The 18178-nt window shown below is 38.5% G+C and overlaps 1 protein-coding gene across 2 annotated transcripts in view; it reads left to right on the forward strand.

Annotated features, from left to right (window-relative positions):
• The window catches only part of LRP6 (LDL receptor related protein 6), a 143536-nt gene extending 126269 nt beyond the window's left edge, over positions 1-17267 (forward strand). Inside the window, exons 18-23 of one of the 2 annotated variants that reach the window (XM_072653926.1) lie at positions 7404-7640; positions 8278-8388; positions 11285-11515; positions 12642-12778; positions 13618-13715; positions 15360-17267. In XM_072653926.1, the coding sequence (XP_072510027.1) occupies positions 7404-7640; positions 8278-8388; positions 11285-11515; positions 12642-12778; positions 13618-13715; positions 15360-15654 (1109 nt within the window). In that variant the 3' untranslated portion in view covers positions 15655-17267. The remainder of the gene's footprint in view (positions 1-7403; positions 7641-8277; positions 8389-11284; positions 11516-12641; positions 12779-13617; positions 13716-15359) is intronic. The other variant, XM_072653927.1, reaches the window with a different exon arrangement.
• Positions 17268-18178: the final 911 nt, after the last annotated feature.

Raw genomic sequence — 18178 nt, forward strand, 5'->3', positions numbered from 1 at the left:
GGAGTTCCACATTTTCTCCCTTTCCCCCTCCCCATTCATCCTCATTGAGAAGGCAAGCTATTCGATATAGGTTGTACATATGTAGTCATGCAAAACACTTCCATAACAGACATATTGTGAAAGACTAACTATATTTACCTCTATCCTGTCTCACCCTCCATTTTTTCTATGCTCTCTTTTCTGTTGTCCCTTCTATTATCCCCCCTCTTTTGTTCCTTTCCCCACTGCATTCCTATTGGATAAGATTAAACTTCCATACCCAGTTGAGTGTATATGTTATTCCCTCCTGAAGCCAAATCCAATGAAAGTAAGGCTGACTCCCTCTCATCTTCCCCTTCTTCCCCTCCATTGTAAAAGTTCTTTGTTGCTTCTTTTATGTGAGATAATTTACTACATTATATTTCTCCTTATCTCTTTTTCCTGGTATATTCCTCTCAACGCTTAATTTTCTTTTTCAGATATCATCCCTTCATATTCAGTTCACCTTGTACCTTTTATCTGTCTGTCTGTCTCTCTCTATATGGGTGTGTGTATGTATATGTATATGTAATATATACACATACACAGATAGATATACACACACACAAGCAGACACACACACACACACACACACACACACACACACATATATTCCCTCCAACTATCCTAGTACTCTGAAAGGTCTCATGAGATAAAAATATCATTTTTCCATGTAGGAATATAAAGAGTTCAACTTTAAAAAATCCCTGATGGTTATTCTTTCCTATTTACCTTTTCATGCTTCTCTTAATTCTTGTATTTGAAAGTGAAATTTTCTGTTCAACTCTGATCTTTTCAGCAATAAAGCTTGGAAGTCCTTTATTTCATTGAAGTTCCATTTTTTCCCCTGAAGTATTTACTCAGATTCTTGGTTTTTGGCCCATTTCTTTTGACCTCTGGAATAGCATATTCCAAGCCCTTCGATCCCTTAGTGTACAAGCTGCTAAATCTTGTGTTATCTTTATTGTGTTTTCACAGTACTTGAACTATTTCTTTCTGACTGCTTGTAATATTTTCTCCTTGACATTGGAGCTCTGGAATTTGGCTGCAATATTCCTAGGGATCTTGTTTTGGGATCTCTTTCATGAGGTGATCAGTGGATTCTTTCCATTTCTGTTACGCTCTCTGAGACTAGAATATCAGAGCAGTTTTCCTTGATAATTTTTTTAAAAAATTGTTTATTTAGTTTTGGTTTTCAGCATTTACTTCCACAAGATTTTGAGTTCCAGATTTTCTCCCTATCTCACACCTCTGCCCACTCCAAGGCAGTGTGCATTCTGGTTACCCCTTCCACCCAATCTGCCTTCCTTTCTGTCGCACCCCTCCCTTCTCTTATCCCTTTCCCCTTTATTTTCTTGTAGGGCAAGATAAATTTCTATACCCCATTGCCTATATGTCTTATTTTCCAGTTGCATGTAAAAATTTTTAACTTTAGTTTTTAAAATTTTGAGTTCTGTCTTCTCTCCCTTCCTCCCTCCCCTCCCTATCCCACTTGAGAAGGTAAGCAATTCAGTATAGGTTATGCTTGTGTACTCATGCAAAACACTTCCATAACTGTCATGTTGTGAAAGACTAACAATGTTTTCCCTCCATCCTATCCTGCCCTCTATTTATTGTGTTCTCTTTTTTGACCCTGTCCCTCCTCAAAAATGTTTACTTCTAATTACCCCCCCTTCTCATTTTCCTTCTCTTCTATCATCTCTCCACCCCCTGCTTAACCCCCTCCTCCCTAATTTCCTGTGGTGTAAGATAGATTTTCATACCAAATTGAGTGTGCATGTTATTCCCTCCTTAAGCTAAATCTTATGGACAGTGAAGTTCACTTTTTACCTCTAACCTCCCCTCTCCTCCCTTTCATTGAAAAAAGCATTTTCTTGCCTCTTTTATGTGAGATAATTTACCCCATTATATTTCTTGCTTTCTCCTCCCAATATATTCCTTTGTCACCCTTTAATATTATTTTTTTAGATATTGGCCCTTTGTATTACCCTCTCTATCTATCTATCTATCTATCTATCTATCTATCTATCTATCTATCTATCTATCTATAGATATAGATATAATCCTTCCAATTACCCTAATACTGAGAAAAGTCTCAAGAGTCGTAAACATTATCTTTCCATGTAGGAATGTAAACAGTTCAACTTTACTAAGTAAGCCCGTTATGATTTTTCTTTCCTGTTTACTTTTTCATACTTCTCTTGGTTCTTGTATTTGAAACTCACATTTTCTATTCAGTTCAGATCTTTTCATCGAGAATGCTTGGAAGTCCTCTTTTTCATTGAGATTCCATTTTTTCCCCCTGAAGTATTCCCCCCTCAGGTTTGCTGGATAAGTGATTCTTGATTTTATTCCTAGCTCCTTTGACTTCTGGAATATCATATTCCAAGCCCTTCAATCCCTTAATGTAGACGCTGCTAGATCTTGTGTTATCCTGATTGTATTTCCACAATACTCGAATTGTTTCTTTCTGGCTGCTTGCAACATTTTCTCCTTGACCTGGGAACTCTGGAATTTGGCTACAATATTCCTAGGAGTTTTCCTTTTGGGATCTCTTTCAGGTGGTGATCAGTGGATTCTTTCAATATTTATTTTGCCTTCTGGTTCTAGAACATCAAGGCAGTTTTCCTTGATAATTTCTTGAAAGATGATGTCTAGGCTCTTTTTTTTGCTCATAGTTTTCAGGTAGTCTAATAATTTTTAAATTATCTCTCCTGGATCTGTTTTCCAGGTCAGTTGTTTTTCCATTGAAATACTTCACATTATGTTCTATTTTTTTATTCTTTTGGTTTTGTTTCATAATTTCTTTATTTTTCAAATTCATTAGCTTCCATTTGCTCCATTCCAGTTTTTGAAGAATTATTTTCTTCAGTGAGCTTTTGGACCTCTTTCGGCCAGTTCTGCTTTTTAAGGCATCCTTTTCATTGGGCTTTTGGACCTCTGCTATTTGAGTTAGTCTGATTTTAAAGCTGTTATTTTCTTCATTTTTTTGGGTTTCCTTTAGCAAGTTGTTGACTTGTTTTTCTTGCATCACTCTCATTTCTCTTCCCATTTTTTCCTCTTCTTCTCTTACTTCATTTTCAAAATCATTTTTGGACTCTTCCATTGCCTGAGACCAATTCATATTTTTCTTGGTGGCTTTGGATGCAGGAACTTTGACTATGTTTTCTTCTGGTTGTATGCTTTGATCTTACTCATCACCAGTGACGTGTGAAAATACCTCTTCACCAAGAAAGTAAGAAACTATAATATGTTTCTCTCATTCTCCCCTCCCTCCCACCTCCAACCCCCTCATTTGCTCATTTTCCCAGTCTTGACTTGACTTTTGAGCTCTTTGTTAAGTAAAGGGCCCCAGAAGCAGCCTCCACTTCAGCAGTGGTGCCGCCTCTCTGGAACTGGGGTTGGGGCCAGACCACGCTTCCCTCTCAGCCAAGTTAGAGACCCTTCCCACTAACCTTCAGAGCTGTCTTTGGTGGTTGTGGGTTGAGAATTCTGGAGACTGCAGCAACCACCAGCAATTCAGTCTTCTAAGGCCTGCTCTAGCTCCATCCATGCTGGAATGGCCCACCAAACTGTGCTCTGCTCCTATCTCAGCTCCCAGTCAACTTTCCAGATTGTCTTGGACTGGAAATTTGCTTTAGTCTGTCATTTTGTGGCTTCTGCTCTAGAGTTTCTTCAGAGTAATTTTTTTTTTTTACAGGTTTTTTGAGGAGTTTGTGGGGAGAACTCTAGCAGGTCCTTATTTCTACTCTGCCATTTTGGCTCTGCCCACTCAGAATAGTTTTTTTTTGTTGTTTTTTTTTTTATTTTATTTAACTTTTAACATTTATTTTCACAACATTTTGGGTTACAAATTTTCTCCCCTTTTCTCCCCTCCCCCCCCCAAACCCAAGCATTCTAATTGCCCCTGTGACCAATCTGCTCTCTCTTCTATCCTCCCTCTCTGCCCTTGTCTCTGTCTTCTCTTTTGTCCTATAGGGCCAGATAGCTTTCTTGACCCCTTAACCTGTATTTCTTATTTCCCAGTGGTAAGAACATTACATTTGATCCTAACACTTTGAGTTCCAACTTCTTTAGCTCCCTCCCTCCCCACCCCTTCCCTTTGGAAGGCAAGCAATTCAATATAGGCCAAATCTGTGTAGTTTTGCAAAAGATTTCCATACTAGTTGTGTTGTATAGGACTAATTATATTTCCCTCCATCCTATCCTGACCCCCATTACTTCTATTCTCTTATGATCCTTTCCCTCCCCATGAGTGTCGACCTCGGATTGCATTCTCCTCCCCATGCCCTCCCCTCCATCCTCCCCCCTACCCTGCTTGTGCCCCTGTCCCCCACTCTCCTGTATTATGAGATAGGTTTTCCTATCAAAATGAGTGTGCATTTTATTCTTTCCTTTAGTGGAATGTGATGAGAGTAGACCTCATGTTTTTCTCTTGCCTCCCCTCTTTATCCCTCCACTAATAAGTCTTTTGCTTGGCTCTTTTATGAGAGATAATTTTCCCCATTCAACTTCTCCCTTTCTCCTCCCAATATTTCTCTCTCACTGCTTGATTTCATTTTTTTTTTTTAAGATATGATCCCATCCTCTTCAATTCACTCTGTGCACTCTGTCTCTATGTATGTGTGCGTGTGTGCATGTGTGTGTGTGTGTACTCCCACCCAGTACCCAGATACTGAAATGTTTCAAGAGTTACAAATATTGTCTTTCCATGTAGGAATGTAAACAGTTCAACTTTAGTAAGTCCCTTATGACTTCTCTTTGCTGTTCACCTTTTCATGGTTCTCTTCATTCTTGTGTTAGAAAGTCAAATTTTCTTTTCAGCTCTGGTCTTTTCATCAAGAAAATTTGAAAATCCTCTATTTCATTGAAAGACCATTTTTTTCTCCTGAAGTATTATACTCAGTTTTGCTGGGTAGGTGATTCTTGGTTTTAGTCCTAGTTCCTTTGACTTCTGGAATATCCTATTCCATTCCCTTCTATCCCTCAATGTAGAAGGTGCTAGATCTTGTGTTATCCTGATTGTATTTCCACAATACTTGAATTGTTTCTTTCTAGCTGCTTGCAATATTTTCTCTTTCACCTGGGAGTTCTGCAATTTGGCCACAATGTTCCTAGGAGTTTCTCTTTTTGGATCTCTTTCATGCAGTGTTCTGCGAATTCCTTGAATATTTATTTTGCCCTCTGGTTCTAGAATTTCAGGGCAGTTTTCCTTGATAATTTCATGGAAGATGATGTCTAGGCTCTTCTCTTGATCATGGTTTTCAGGTAGTCCCAGAATTTTTACATTGTCTCTCCTGATTCTATTTTCCAGGTCAGTTGCTTTTCCAATAAGATATTTCACATTATCTTCCATTTTTCAAATCTTCACGCTATGTTCTGTGATATCTGTCTTTCTCATAAAGTCCTTAGCTTCCATCTGTACCATTCCAGTTTTGAAAGATCTATTTTCTTCAGTGAACTTTTGAATCTCCTTTTCCATTTGGCTAATTCTGCTTTTGAAAGCATTCTTCTCCTCATTGGCCTTTTGAACCTCTTTTGCCAATTGAGTTAGGCTAGTTTTCAAGGTGTTAATTTCTTCAACATTTTTTTGGTTCTCCTTTAGCAGGGAGCTGATCTGCCTTTCATGCTTCTCTTTCATCCCTCTCATTTCTTTTCCCAGTTTTTCCTCCACCTCTCCAACTTGACTTTCAAAATTCTTTTTGAGTTCTTCCATGGCCTGAGCCCATTGGGTGGGCTGGGACACAGAATCCTTGATTTCTGTGTCTTTGCCTGATGGTAAGCATTGTTCTTCCTCGTCAGAAAGGAAGGGAGGAAGTGTCTTTTCTCTGAGAAAGTACCCTTCAATAGTTTTATTTCTTTTCCCTTTTCTGGGCATTCTCCCCAGCCAGTGGCTTGACCTCTGAATATTCTCCTCACACCCACCTCGCCTCCTGGTCCTCCCAGCCAGCGTTTGGGGACTGAGATTCAAATGCTGCTTCCCGCCTTAGGGTTTTTGGTGGGGGCAGGGCTGCTATTCAGTGTGAGAATTAAGTTCAGATGGTCAGGTCGGGGCAGGGCTGCCTCTCAGGCCCAGTTCCCTCAGGGGATTATGCACAGACCTTCCACAATGGATCCAGGCTCCCGCCCGCTTGGGGAGCCCCTGTCTGCAGCCGCCTCTCAGCTTCTATCTCCCGGGGGGGGGGGGGGGGCCAAGCCATGGGGGCACCCCACTCCCCTCTCAACCCGCCAAAGAGACTCTCTCACCGACCCTCACCTGTGGGTGGAGGGGCTTGTGCCGCCGCTAGAAATCCTGTCCCTAAAGCCTGCTCGGATCTGTACCTCTCGGAGCCGCGGCCGCCGCAGGTCCGGGCTGGGCTCCGCGTCTGCAGCGCAACGGACCTTTTGCGAGAGGTTTGCAGGTCCCTCTGGGTGGAGGGACCCTCGTGGTCGCAGGGTTTCTCGTCCCCATAGCCCGCTCGGATCTTTTCCTCACGATGTCGCTGCCGCTGCAGGGCTGCACTCAGCTCCCAGTCCCGGCGCCCAGTCCACAGCGCGAAGGACCCCCCGCAAGAGGTTTGCAGGTCTCTCCAGAACAGAAATCTCCCTCGATCCAATATTCCTTGGCCTCTGGGTGCATTATTCACCGTGGGTTGGTCCCCTCTAGCCGTTCTGTGGGTTGTGGGTTCGGAGCTATGTGTATGTGCGTCTTTCTACTCCGCCATCTTCCTCTTTCTCCAGAATAGTTTTAATTTGCATGTCTCTAATTATTAGTGATTTAGATAATTTTTATAGGTATTATTGCTTTGATTTCTTCTGAAAACTGCCTGTTCATATTTTTTTGACTATCAATCTAGGAGTAGCTATTTTTATAAGTTTTGCTAAGTTCTCTATATATTGGAGAAATGAGACCTTTAACAGAGAAACTTGCATTAAAAAAAATTTCTCCCAGTTTCCTACTTTCCTTCTAATCTTGGTAGCATTGGTTTTGTTTGTGCAAAGTCTTTTAAATTTCATGTAATTATGATTATCCATTTTATTTCCCATGATCCTCTCTCTCTTATTTGGATATAAATTCCTCCATTATCCTTAGATATGATAAGTTAAATTTTCCATTAATTCCCTTAATTTGCTTATGACATCACCTTTGATGTTTAAATCATGTGGCAATTTTGACCTTATTTGATATACAGTATGAGATATTGGTCTGTCTATATCTATTTTCTGTCAAGCTGCTTTCCATTTTTCCCAGCAGTTGTTTTTCTTAAATAGCTTTCCCCGAAAAGCTTAGATCTTTCCATTTTTCAAATGCTAGATTGCTATGATCATTTGCTACCATGTATTTTGTACCTAGTACCTAGCAGTAAGTTTTAACTTTTTTTCTCCTTCATTCTGTTCATTTAAAGAGCCTCCAACATGTTCCCCTCAGCAGTTTACATGTTTTACGGGAGAAATTGATTGCATCCCTGTGGCTTGGAGATGTGATGGATTCACTGAATGTGAAGACCACAGTGATGAGTTAAATTGTCCTCTCTGCTCAGAATCTCAGTTTCAGTGTGCTAGTGGGCAGTGCATTGATGGTATCCTTCGATGCAATGGAGATGCAAATTGCCAAGACAAGTCAGATGAGAAGAATTGTGAAGGTAAAGTATTTCTCAGTGCATGTCAAAAGCATGCTTTAAAAAAATTGGAATCCTTTTCCTTTGAATTAATTATTTTGGTTCAGCTATAAATAACAGGTTTCTCCGGTGCCTTGTATTAAATTACTTCTAAACATAGTACTGTAAAAATTTTCTTTCATTTCTCAAGCATAAGAAGTACTAATTCTACAATGTAATTGTCATTAAAAAATTAAAAATGGGATTCAGGTGCAAAAGAGGGATGTCTAATTAGAGCCTGCATTTGAAAAGGAGTTTAAATCTTTGGCCAAGATATACTAGATTTATGGGTCTCAGTCCCTTGAGAAGATCAAACATTCCTCTTACTTTTTTCATCCTTACTCTCCTTTTAACAGAACCAAAAGAACTAGCTCTCTTTAGCCTAAACAGCATTGAAAATAGAAGCTGAGTAAAAACAAAATGGGAAATTAATAATGGATTTATTTTCATTCTATTCATTCCTACATATTCTCACTCCACCTATGAAAATACTTTGCAGTTTTTCTCAGGTCACGTCTAGCAATATAGTTGCTTTTTCTTTGCACTTCCTAAATACTTGTTTCAGAATTTTTGCCAGATTGTGTTTTAAATAATTGTTACAATTTTTTTGCATTTTGTCTAGTGCTTTGTTTAATTGATCAGTTCCGTTGTACCAATGGACAGTGCATTGGAAAGCACAAGAAATGTGATAATAATGTGGACTGCAGTGACAAGTCAGATGAGCTAGATTGTTGTAAGTGGGGTTACAATCCTTGAAATCACCATTAAAAGGGGAGGGAAAAGAAGGGGAATCATGTAATGTTTTTTAAAAATAGAATACTTTTTGTTATTCCTCTTCTTGCCATGATATTCCATCCCAACAATGTAGTAATGGTAAAATAAACTCCTTCCAGTGATTATTATATATGTTATGGGTGTTCATATCCATACTCTCTATTTTAACTTTTTCAATATGCTGAGCAGTTTTGCTTTCCAGTATTTTGTTTCATTCCTGCTTTATTTAAAACTGATTAATCTTGAGTGTTCGTTACATTAAGAAAACATATTTACTTTGAATCTGTATGCTTATGTGCATATATGTGCATTTATTGCATATGCTTGAAAAGGAAAAAACCTGGGGGGATTGTTTCTATTGAGGTTTGTTATCAGCCTTTTATTAAAAACACTATAGTTCATTCTTTTTTATTTTTCGTTAAATTTTTTTAAATTAGCGTTTATTTTTTTTCTCACTCAAAAACCACCCTCCCCATTGGAAAAAGGAGGAAGACAAAACCAAAACCTTTTAAACAAAAATGATCACTTTCATTGGTCATGTCCAAAAATACATATCTCATTCTGCACTGCGAATCCAGCACCTCTTTGTCAGCAAGTGGGTAGGATGTAGGTCTCCTGAATCATAGTTCTGTCATCGCATTAGTGTTCCTTTGTCTTTCCAAGTCATTTGTCTTTATAATGTTGTTACTATTGGAATTTTGCTTCTAGTTCTACTCACTTTGTTTTGCATCAGTTCACATAGGTCTTCCCAGGTTTTTCTATAAAAAAGTTCTTTTCATCATTTCTTGTGGCAAACAGTATTCTGTTACATTCATATACCAGAATTTGTTCAATTAACAGTTTCCAGGTATTAACCATCATAAAAAGAGCTGTTATAAATACTTTTTATGCCTATGAGTCCTTTTCTCTTTCTCTGATCTCTTTGGGGTTATAAGCATCATAGTGGTATTGCTGGGTCAAAGGGTAGGTACAGTTTAATAAGTTTGGTGGGGCATAGTTCTAAGGTCATTGCTAGAATCTCTGAATCAATTCACAGCTCCATCAGTAGTACATTGATGTGTCTGTTTCCCCCAGTTTCTCTCAATCCCTCTGTCATTTTCTTGACTTCTTAGTGAACCAATTCAACTCTACACTGTCCCTGAGACTGAATTTTATTTCTTTTCTTGCCCTGCCAAGCTTCAGTTCTGGTTTATTTCCACCATCTACAGTTTGCTGAAGGGGCAAGAGAAAAACCACAGAACTGTGCTGACATCATTTTGATTGGAACCTCATTAGGGCGAGGCAGGTCTTTCACACCTCCCTAACCAACTCACCATCCTACTCTCCAGCTCATTGTAGTAGCTTTTCAAACCTTTTCATCCCTCAGACCTTCCAGACCTTCCATGCCTTCCCTACCCCACCATTTTATCAACTGAGAATCTTACCTCATATTTCACTGAAAAAATTGAGGCCATTCTAAGAGCTCCCTCTTATCCCTTCTCCTTATCTCACATCCCTCAGAGGTCTTTCTTCATTCTCTCCTTCATTCCTATGTCACATGAAGAGGTGGTTCTCTTTGCCAAGATAAACTCCTTTCCCTTAATACCTGCCTTACCATTCCTTTTCAGTCTCCTTTCCTGGTTTTACAGTATCCCCAAGGACTCAGTCCTGAGTCTTCTTCATTTCTCCTTTTATACTGTTTCACTTGATGATTACATCAACTTTCTGCGGATTCACTTATCATTTCTATACTAATACTTCTAAGGTCTGCTTACCCAGACTACCTAGCTGTGGAGGCCTCTGCTGACCTCCAGTCTTGAATCTCCAGCTATGCATTGGATATCTTGAACTGGATGTTCTATAATACATCTTAAACTCAACATGTTTAAAACTGGATTCATTATCTTTTCCCTCTAAATCTTTCCTTCTTACTCTTACTGTCCTTTTGTTTACTTCCTAACTGTTTATTTCTTATTACACTATCCTTCCTGTCACTCAAGATCATAACCTAGGTCGTCTTTGACCTCTTTCTCACCCCCTGTATCCAATAAGTTGCCAAGTCCTATCTATTCTACCTCAGTGACATCTCTTACATATGTCTCCCTCCTGCCATCACTCTGATCCAGGATCTCATCAACTAATGCTTAGGCTACTACAGTAGCCTTCTGGTTGTTCTCCCTGATTCAAGTCTCTCTCCACTCCAGTCCATACCATATTCAGCTGTCAAATTGATCTTCCTAGAGTACAGGTCTAACTTACCACTGCAACTGTTCAGTAAATTCCAGTAAATCCATATTACTTCCAGAATCAAATATAAAATCCTCTCTTTGGCTTTTAAAGTCCTTCAGAGTCTCACTCCCTCTTACCTTTCTCAATCTTCTCCCACTCTCTTACCCTCCATGAATTTTCAATGTAGTGACACTGACTTCCTTGCTGTTTCTCTGACATGTACTCCATCTCTCAATTCCTTGAATTTTCAAGGCTCTCCCTCATGCCTACAATTCTCTCTCTCTCAATCTATGTCTCTTTGAAATCCTAGCTAAAATCCTGCCTTCTGCAAGGAGTCTTTCCCAAACTTCTTTAATCTTGATACCATTCCTCTAGATAACCTCCATTTTATGCTGTAATAGGTTGTTTGTACATTATTGTTTGCATGTTGTGTCCCCTGACTGTTGCCCGTAATAGACCTAATGGAAAGGTATTTAGGCCATGGGGTCCTGAGGAGTGGGTCCCAGGTTCGTTTTTGTTTTGTGGCCTTTCTTTGTTTCCCCAGCACTTCCCCAGTGTCTGGCCCATAGTAGGCATTTAATAAATTCTTGATGACTTGACTGGATAGTATGCTGCTCTTTTTTAGAGAACTCTTGTCTTCATTTCAGATCCAACTGAGGAGCCAACCCCACAGGCCACCAATACAGTTGGCTCAGTGATTGGAGTGATTCTCACCATCTTTGTGTTTGGAGCCATGTACTTTATCTGTCAGAGGGTGTTCTGTCCACGGATGAAGGGAGATGGGGAGACAATGACCAACGACTATGTAGTTCATGGCCCAGCATCTGTGCCCCTTGGTTATGTGCCTCATCCCAGTTCTCTGTCAGGTTCTCTACCAGGTTAGTTAATTGTGGAGGACCATTGAGGTGACGGTCAAATTGTATTATAATGTTGTTTCTTAATAGCATGCAAAGAATTTTAAAAAAATGTCACCTCTCCTTTTCTTCTTCTTCACACAAGGTATGCTTTGTGAAAATTACTACAAGATATATAATAAAATGCCAAATCAAAATTGAGAATTCTTTTGTTTGCCACCTGTATGTTGTTCCCTTTGCTTAAAATGAGGGCAGCATGTACTTGCAGTTGGAGAAGGGGAAGATGTGACAAATTATTACAGGCTTACTATTGGAGGGAATCCCAGGGGTCCTGAAGCTAGAGAAGAAATAGGAGACAAGAAAATAAACCAATTAAGAGGTCTTTCTGTCCATAATAGCAGCACCGACAGTAATCAGGAGATAGACGAGAGAGCCCTAACTGGATATGACAGCACTAGGATGAGGGTTCCTTTCTTCTCGAACAACCAGAAATACCAGAGGCTGACCAAGGAGATAAATATTTAAATATGGAATTAGAATTTCCCTTCCCAAGTAATTCCTCAGTTTCTTTTTAATGATAAAAAGAGAAAAACCACCCAGAGGCTCTCTGAGGGCATTCCTGTAAGCAGATTTTTAGAAGTTTCATTAATTGTATTAGTAGTGATCATCATCATTATTTATCAGATCATCTAAAGAATTTGAGGTATTGCCAGAAATATACATAGACTTTTATTTTTCTGCTCTACTGTGTGGCTCTGAAAATTCTATTTCTACCAGCCAGCATAGGCATTTTCTTTCAACCCTGTCTTTTATACCTGAAAATTGTTTTCTCTTCAATAAAAATATTGCTGAAATAACTGTTTACCCCCAACAGATTTTCAGGGCTATTTAGGGGGGGAAGAACTTCGGTGTTTGTCCCTCTCTCCCCCCATAGAGTTATTTTAGACCCATAGATTTAATGGCAGCTGTCAAATTAAAACAGCATCATATCTACTTTTTCCATGAAGATATGTCAGAGTAAATGTAGGGAAGAAAGAGTTTAGATTATTGTTTTTTATGTTTTCATTGTTGGGTTTATAAGATTGAGTAACATTATTGATTTTTGAAGTTTAAAAGCTAATTAATGCATGGTTTTCCCTTTTTGTTCTAGGAATGTCCCGTGGCAAATCAATGATTAGTTCTCTCAGTATCATGGGTGGAAGCAGCGGACCACCTTATGATAGGGCTCATGTCACTGGAGCATCATCTAGTAGTTCTTCAAGTACAAAGGGAACCTACTTCCCTGGGGTAAATGTTTCCTTTAGTACTTCCTATTTTCCTCCTTTACTTCTGTAATAGCACTCCTCTCAAAAAATAAGCTACAATTTTAAAATAATATATCTCCAAATGAGGGAGGAAAATAAGCTTACAATGAAAAATTACATAAATTTTTCAAATATTTTTATATTTCCATTCAAATTTAGATATTTTATTCATTTTTTAATTGGATAACTTAATCAGTTTTGATGGTACATCATAGTACAGTGTCTTTGTGGAATGAAAAATATTGGTTTTAAAATTAAATAGATGAGATTATAAGGAAGAAGTTTTATCTTCCTATCCAATAAGCCTGACTGTTAAACTGAACTATATAATGAACAAGTTTGTAAGAACTAGGTAGGATGCCTGATAGTTACTTAATAAAATTATTATTGTAAATTTCAAGTAAAATTATTATCAGTTAAAGGTCCTGGGTTGACCTTTAGGTTGACCTCCTCCTTTAGGGAGACTTGAAGGCATTCATTCCATGAAACTGGTCAAATAAGGGGAAGTGCTATCAGAAATTTTCCTCTTTGAGTATCTATTCTAATGTCAGCAATTCTACCCTAAATAGTTATAACTTTTCTTAGAACCATTTGGATAAGCATCTTACAAATTATGTTTTTCCCCATCTGTGTTAAAATTCTGTCATGTTAAAATGAAATTTATATGTTGACTGTGGAATTTACATTGTGGTTTTTTTTAAAGGGTAGATTTTATAGGATGGAGTATATGTTTAGGGGGCAGAAATTGGCGGGGAAACCCCAGTTATCCTTTTCTGTGTTAGAGTGATTCTGTTTAATTATTTATATCATGTTTCCTTTAAGATTTTGAACCCTCCACCATCCCCAGCCACGGAGCGTTCACATTACACCATGGAATTTGGCTATTCTTCCAACAGTCCTTCTACTCATAGATCTTATAGGTAATACAGTTCTTTTTGACCCTTTCACCCAACCTCTTCCTTCCTCCATTATTAGTTCTTAGCACAACTCAAGGTATTTATGTAGAGGAAAATGCATCCTACTTTGGAACTAGAAGTAACAAGAAATAGGTAATGGCCACAGGGCCAAGAGCAGGTATAGCTTCTCTGTGTGGCACTAATACAACAGTTTCAGCTTCTTTTAATATACTGTGCTTTTCCCTCTAGAATGCTAGCATCAGGGAGAGCTGTGATAGAAGAAACCTGCCCAGCAGGTTGTGTGACTTGTGGGTTTTCCATCTTTTAGCTGCAGTTTCTTTCGAGGCAAAACCCTAAAAGAATTTGAATGGTTAGAATCCTTGAACATTGCCATGTGAAGGGTAGAGCTAATCAAAATAACTCAAGAATGATGATATCGGTTATTTATTTTGTTCTTGTGCTTCCCCTTGTTTCACCTTCATAATTCCTGTTACTCTCCCCCACTCCCACCCCTAATACTGTATGTACACTTTCACCTTCATTGGTCTTTGTCCCACAGAAATTGTAGGTTATGTAGAATACCTTGATTGAAACTGTTATGAAAAAAGATAGTTATGGTTTGTTCAGGAAAATGAGAGCAGGACAAGTAAAGAAGAAGGTCTGGACCAGCCTGAGTCTCTATTTTTACTCGCAAGCTCACTTTCCTCACTGTGTCTCAGTCTTCAGTCAGCCACATCACTGAGTGTAGGAGTCAGAAGATGTGGTTTCTAGTCCTGGCTCTACCGCTAACTAGCTATGTGACCTTCGACAAATCATTGATCAGCTCCTCCATCTCTAAAATGAGCTAAATGATTTTTAAGTTCACTTCTAGCTTTTGTATCTCGTGAAGCATAAAATGAATAACTGTGAAGAGTGGGCCGGCAAAAAGCAAAAGCCCAACGTGCTGGTGAATAATTCTTTTCACTGCTCCAATGCGGATTATCACATTTTTCTTGTACATACTCAGAGGAGTTTCTGTGTTTAAGAAAACTCCAACAGTTCAATTCTCCTTCATATAATAACAATAGCAATAACCAGCATTTATATACACTTCATAAGTGCTTTTATTAAGTGCTTTACAAATATTATCTCATTTCATCCTCATGAAAATTCTATGGAAAGTAGTCCTTGCTATGATCTCCATTTTAAAGATAAAGATCTCTGTGAAGGAGGAAGAGGTTAAGCAGCTTGCCTGGGATCACATGGCTAGCATGGAAGGAGGAAGGATTTGAACTTGCATCTTATTCCAAGTGCAGGACTATTCATGGTACAACTTAGCTGCCTCACAGCCAGGAAGTCCATTGGACAGCGTGTTTCCTTTATGAGCGGTCCCTGGTACTACCCTGCTGATGAGTGGGATGCTTTATAGACCCTTTTTTAATGTGTAAACATACCCATATACATACCATTTTCCTTTTATCCTCCTCCATGGTTTCTGCCATCTCTTTCCCTTCCCAGTGAAAAATTGTCTTAAGAAGCCTGGGCTGATGTGTATCGTTGGAATAATGCTCTTTCAAGCATTTTCCTGCGTGAATTTTTCCTTCCATAGCAAAATATTTCTAATACTGTTTGTGATAAAGACCATCACTTCTGTGCAGTGGAAACCATCCTATTCTTTCTTCCTCCTAGCTACAGACCGTACAGTTACCGCCACTTTGCACCACCCACCACCCCCTGCAGCACCGATGTCTGTGACAGTGACTATGCTCCCAGCCGGAGAATAACTGCAGCAGCGGCAGCCAAGGGCTACACCAGTGACTTAAATTATGACTCTGAGCCTGTGCCCCCACCTCCTACTCCACGAAGCCAGTATCTGTCAGCTGAAGAAAACTATGAAAGTTGCCCCCCTTCCCCTTACACAGAGAGGAGCTACTCTCATCACCTCTACCCACCTCCACCATCTCCCTGTACAGACTCCTCCTGAGGAGGGCCCCCCCCTCCTCTGACTGCCTCCAGTGTAAAGTGTAAATACAAATTGGTTGAGATCTGGAGGGGGGGAGGGAGCTATCAGAGAAAGGTGAGGCAGACCATGTACAGATAAGAGTTTTAAATGGGGTGGGGAATACTGGAGATATTTGTACAGAAGAAAAGGATATTTATATATTTTCTTAACAGCAAAGTTGCTGCTTGTGCCATAAAAAAATTTGTATAAAATAAATTTGTACTAAAAATTTTTATTTTTACAAACTGAACACACAAAACATGCCTTAAACCCAGGGAAGTGACTGTGAATATACATAGGAAACAGAAAGACAAAAGTGAATCACTGTCTAGTAAGATGTGGGCTTTGTTGATACCAAAAAGAGAAAATAGGTCCATGACCATCTCAGAGCAGCAAACCATAGGTACTTTGAAGTTGCTAATTATCCTTCATATTAACTGTGGAAGGTCAGCAGCTAAAGTTTAAATATTGGGTAGGAGAAAGTAAAGTTACTAACAAAGGGCTTTGTTTTCTATAGGAAATACAGTGATTTTAACATTGAAAAAATATATATACTTTTAAAATAGTCCATTTTATGACAGTTTCTTTTGGGAAGAGTACATCAGTTGTCCAGTATCACGTTGCAGAGTTGTGTGTGTGTATGTATGTGTGTTTACTTATCACACACGTATACATACACACATACACACACACACACACACACATACACATACACGTACACACACACACACACACACGTACCCATCTCTATCCTGAAACTCCATCTCTGTTTGAAACTGATATTCTCCTTAGGCCATCTGTCCTACCTCCTTTCCCAAACAATCAGTCCTATGGATGCTGTAGCCAAGACACCGTGATTTATTTTTTTAAATTATTTTCCTATTAACAATAGAGAAGTTTTCAGAGTGGAATATGTTTTGTAATTGTTTCCATTTCTCAGTAGGCTCCATTTTCCAACTTGACTCTTTCTTCTGCATAATGTTCACAAGTTAAACACTATATTATCCATTTCCCTTCCCAAAATATCTTTCCTTTAATGCTCAGAGATATGTCAATATTTCCTATGACGTAAGATATAGACAGTGTTTATGAATTATAAATTTAGTCTATTGTAAATTAATCATATATCCTTGCAGTACTTTCAGTGTATATCACAATATAAATCATTTTATATAAATATATATATTTTCTGAATACAAAGCATTTAAGCCTATTGGAGACAATCTATTAAAAAATGAACTCATTGGAAGAGTTTTCCCATCTATATGTTAACTCTGTTCTTTCATGTTCAGTAAGCCAGTTTTCTCAGCATGACTTTTACATACCTCTTTTGTGTGGCATGAGTTTAATACTTTAGTGTTTTCCACTGTGAATATTAGGGTTATTCTTGGTTTTTTTCCCCCATATTATCCTTACCCAAATTATTCTTAATTCACTTCATGTTTATTTTTAAAATATGTTCTCCAAATTTGTTTTGATTGAAATGGTTGGTGTTTAGTCATTTAGATAAGAAATCTGTTTGGACTGAATGGGAAGGTAAACTGTTTGTTAACTCTTTAGCTGCCAAAACTGAGGTGGAAGGAAAAAAAGAAAAATCCTTTATATTCAATCTGCTAAGGTATTGAGACTGCTGCATCCTTAGTCATAAGGGTCAGGATATGTTATGATCTCGGCACTGCCACCTTACATGTTTCCAGTTCCTTCTCGCTAAAAATGAATAGATTTAAAATAGCACGTTTTCATTTATAAACTTGCAAAGTTTTAAGATGTTATCAATTTTGCTACTGTGAAAGCATGGTTCAAATCTTTCCGGAGTCCATTGCCCAAGGGAAAACAACGTAAGCTGTTCGATATTTTTTAGCAGGAGTGAAGTAACTTTTTTACGTAATTGAAAATACTTGGGTAATAAAAATGTTATTTCTAAATCACCCTCAGATTTTTGAAAGCAAAGAACAGATCTTAGTATTATATTTTGCAGAAATGATAGTCTCTCAGTTGTCTTACAGTTCATTCAGGCAGGTGATGACCCTTCTTAGCAATGTAAAAAGCCATTATAATTTTAAGGTAGGATGGAGATTGAAGGTGTATTGTGTGATATACAAGGGGAACATGATCCTTATGAAAAGAATACGGTGATTGATAGCTGGGTGTCAATCAGAATTTGAGAATTCTACATGTTTACATTTTTTTTAACATGCAGCTTTACCATGTAGGGCATTTGCACTATATGAACTAAGAAGACTATTGCCTTGTTAGATCTCAGTTCAGGCATTTGTACTGTGATGGCAATGATCTCTTCTTGCAAAATACTAATTTGTGTGCCAATTTTTATTGGAAAGTCATTTGAAGGTGATTCAGCTTAGTTTCAGTATCCTCTTTCTTCCTTAAAAGTTTCTGGAAGTTTTTTGGCGGATAGGACAGAATAGGTAAATTTGTAATTGTTAGTTTTCAGTGTAGTTGGACAGTTAAGCCTAAGTGAACTGCACATCAGTTATTGAACACTTAT

Source organism: Notamacropus eugenii, chromosome 3 (assembly GCF_028372415.1).
Source record: "Notamacropus eugenii isolate mMacEug1 chromosome 3, mMacEug1.pri_v2, whole genome shotgun sequence".
NCBI classification, from domain to species: domain Eukaryota; kingdom Metazoa; phylum Chordata; class Mammalia; order Diprotodontia; family Macropodidae; genus Notamacropus; species Notamacropus eugenii.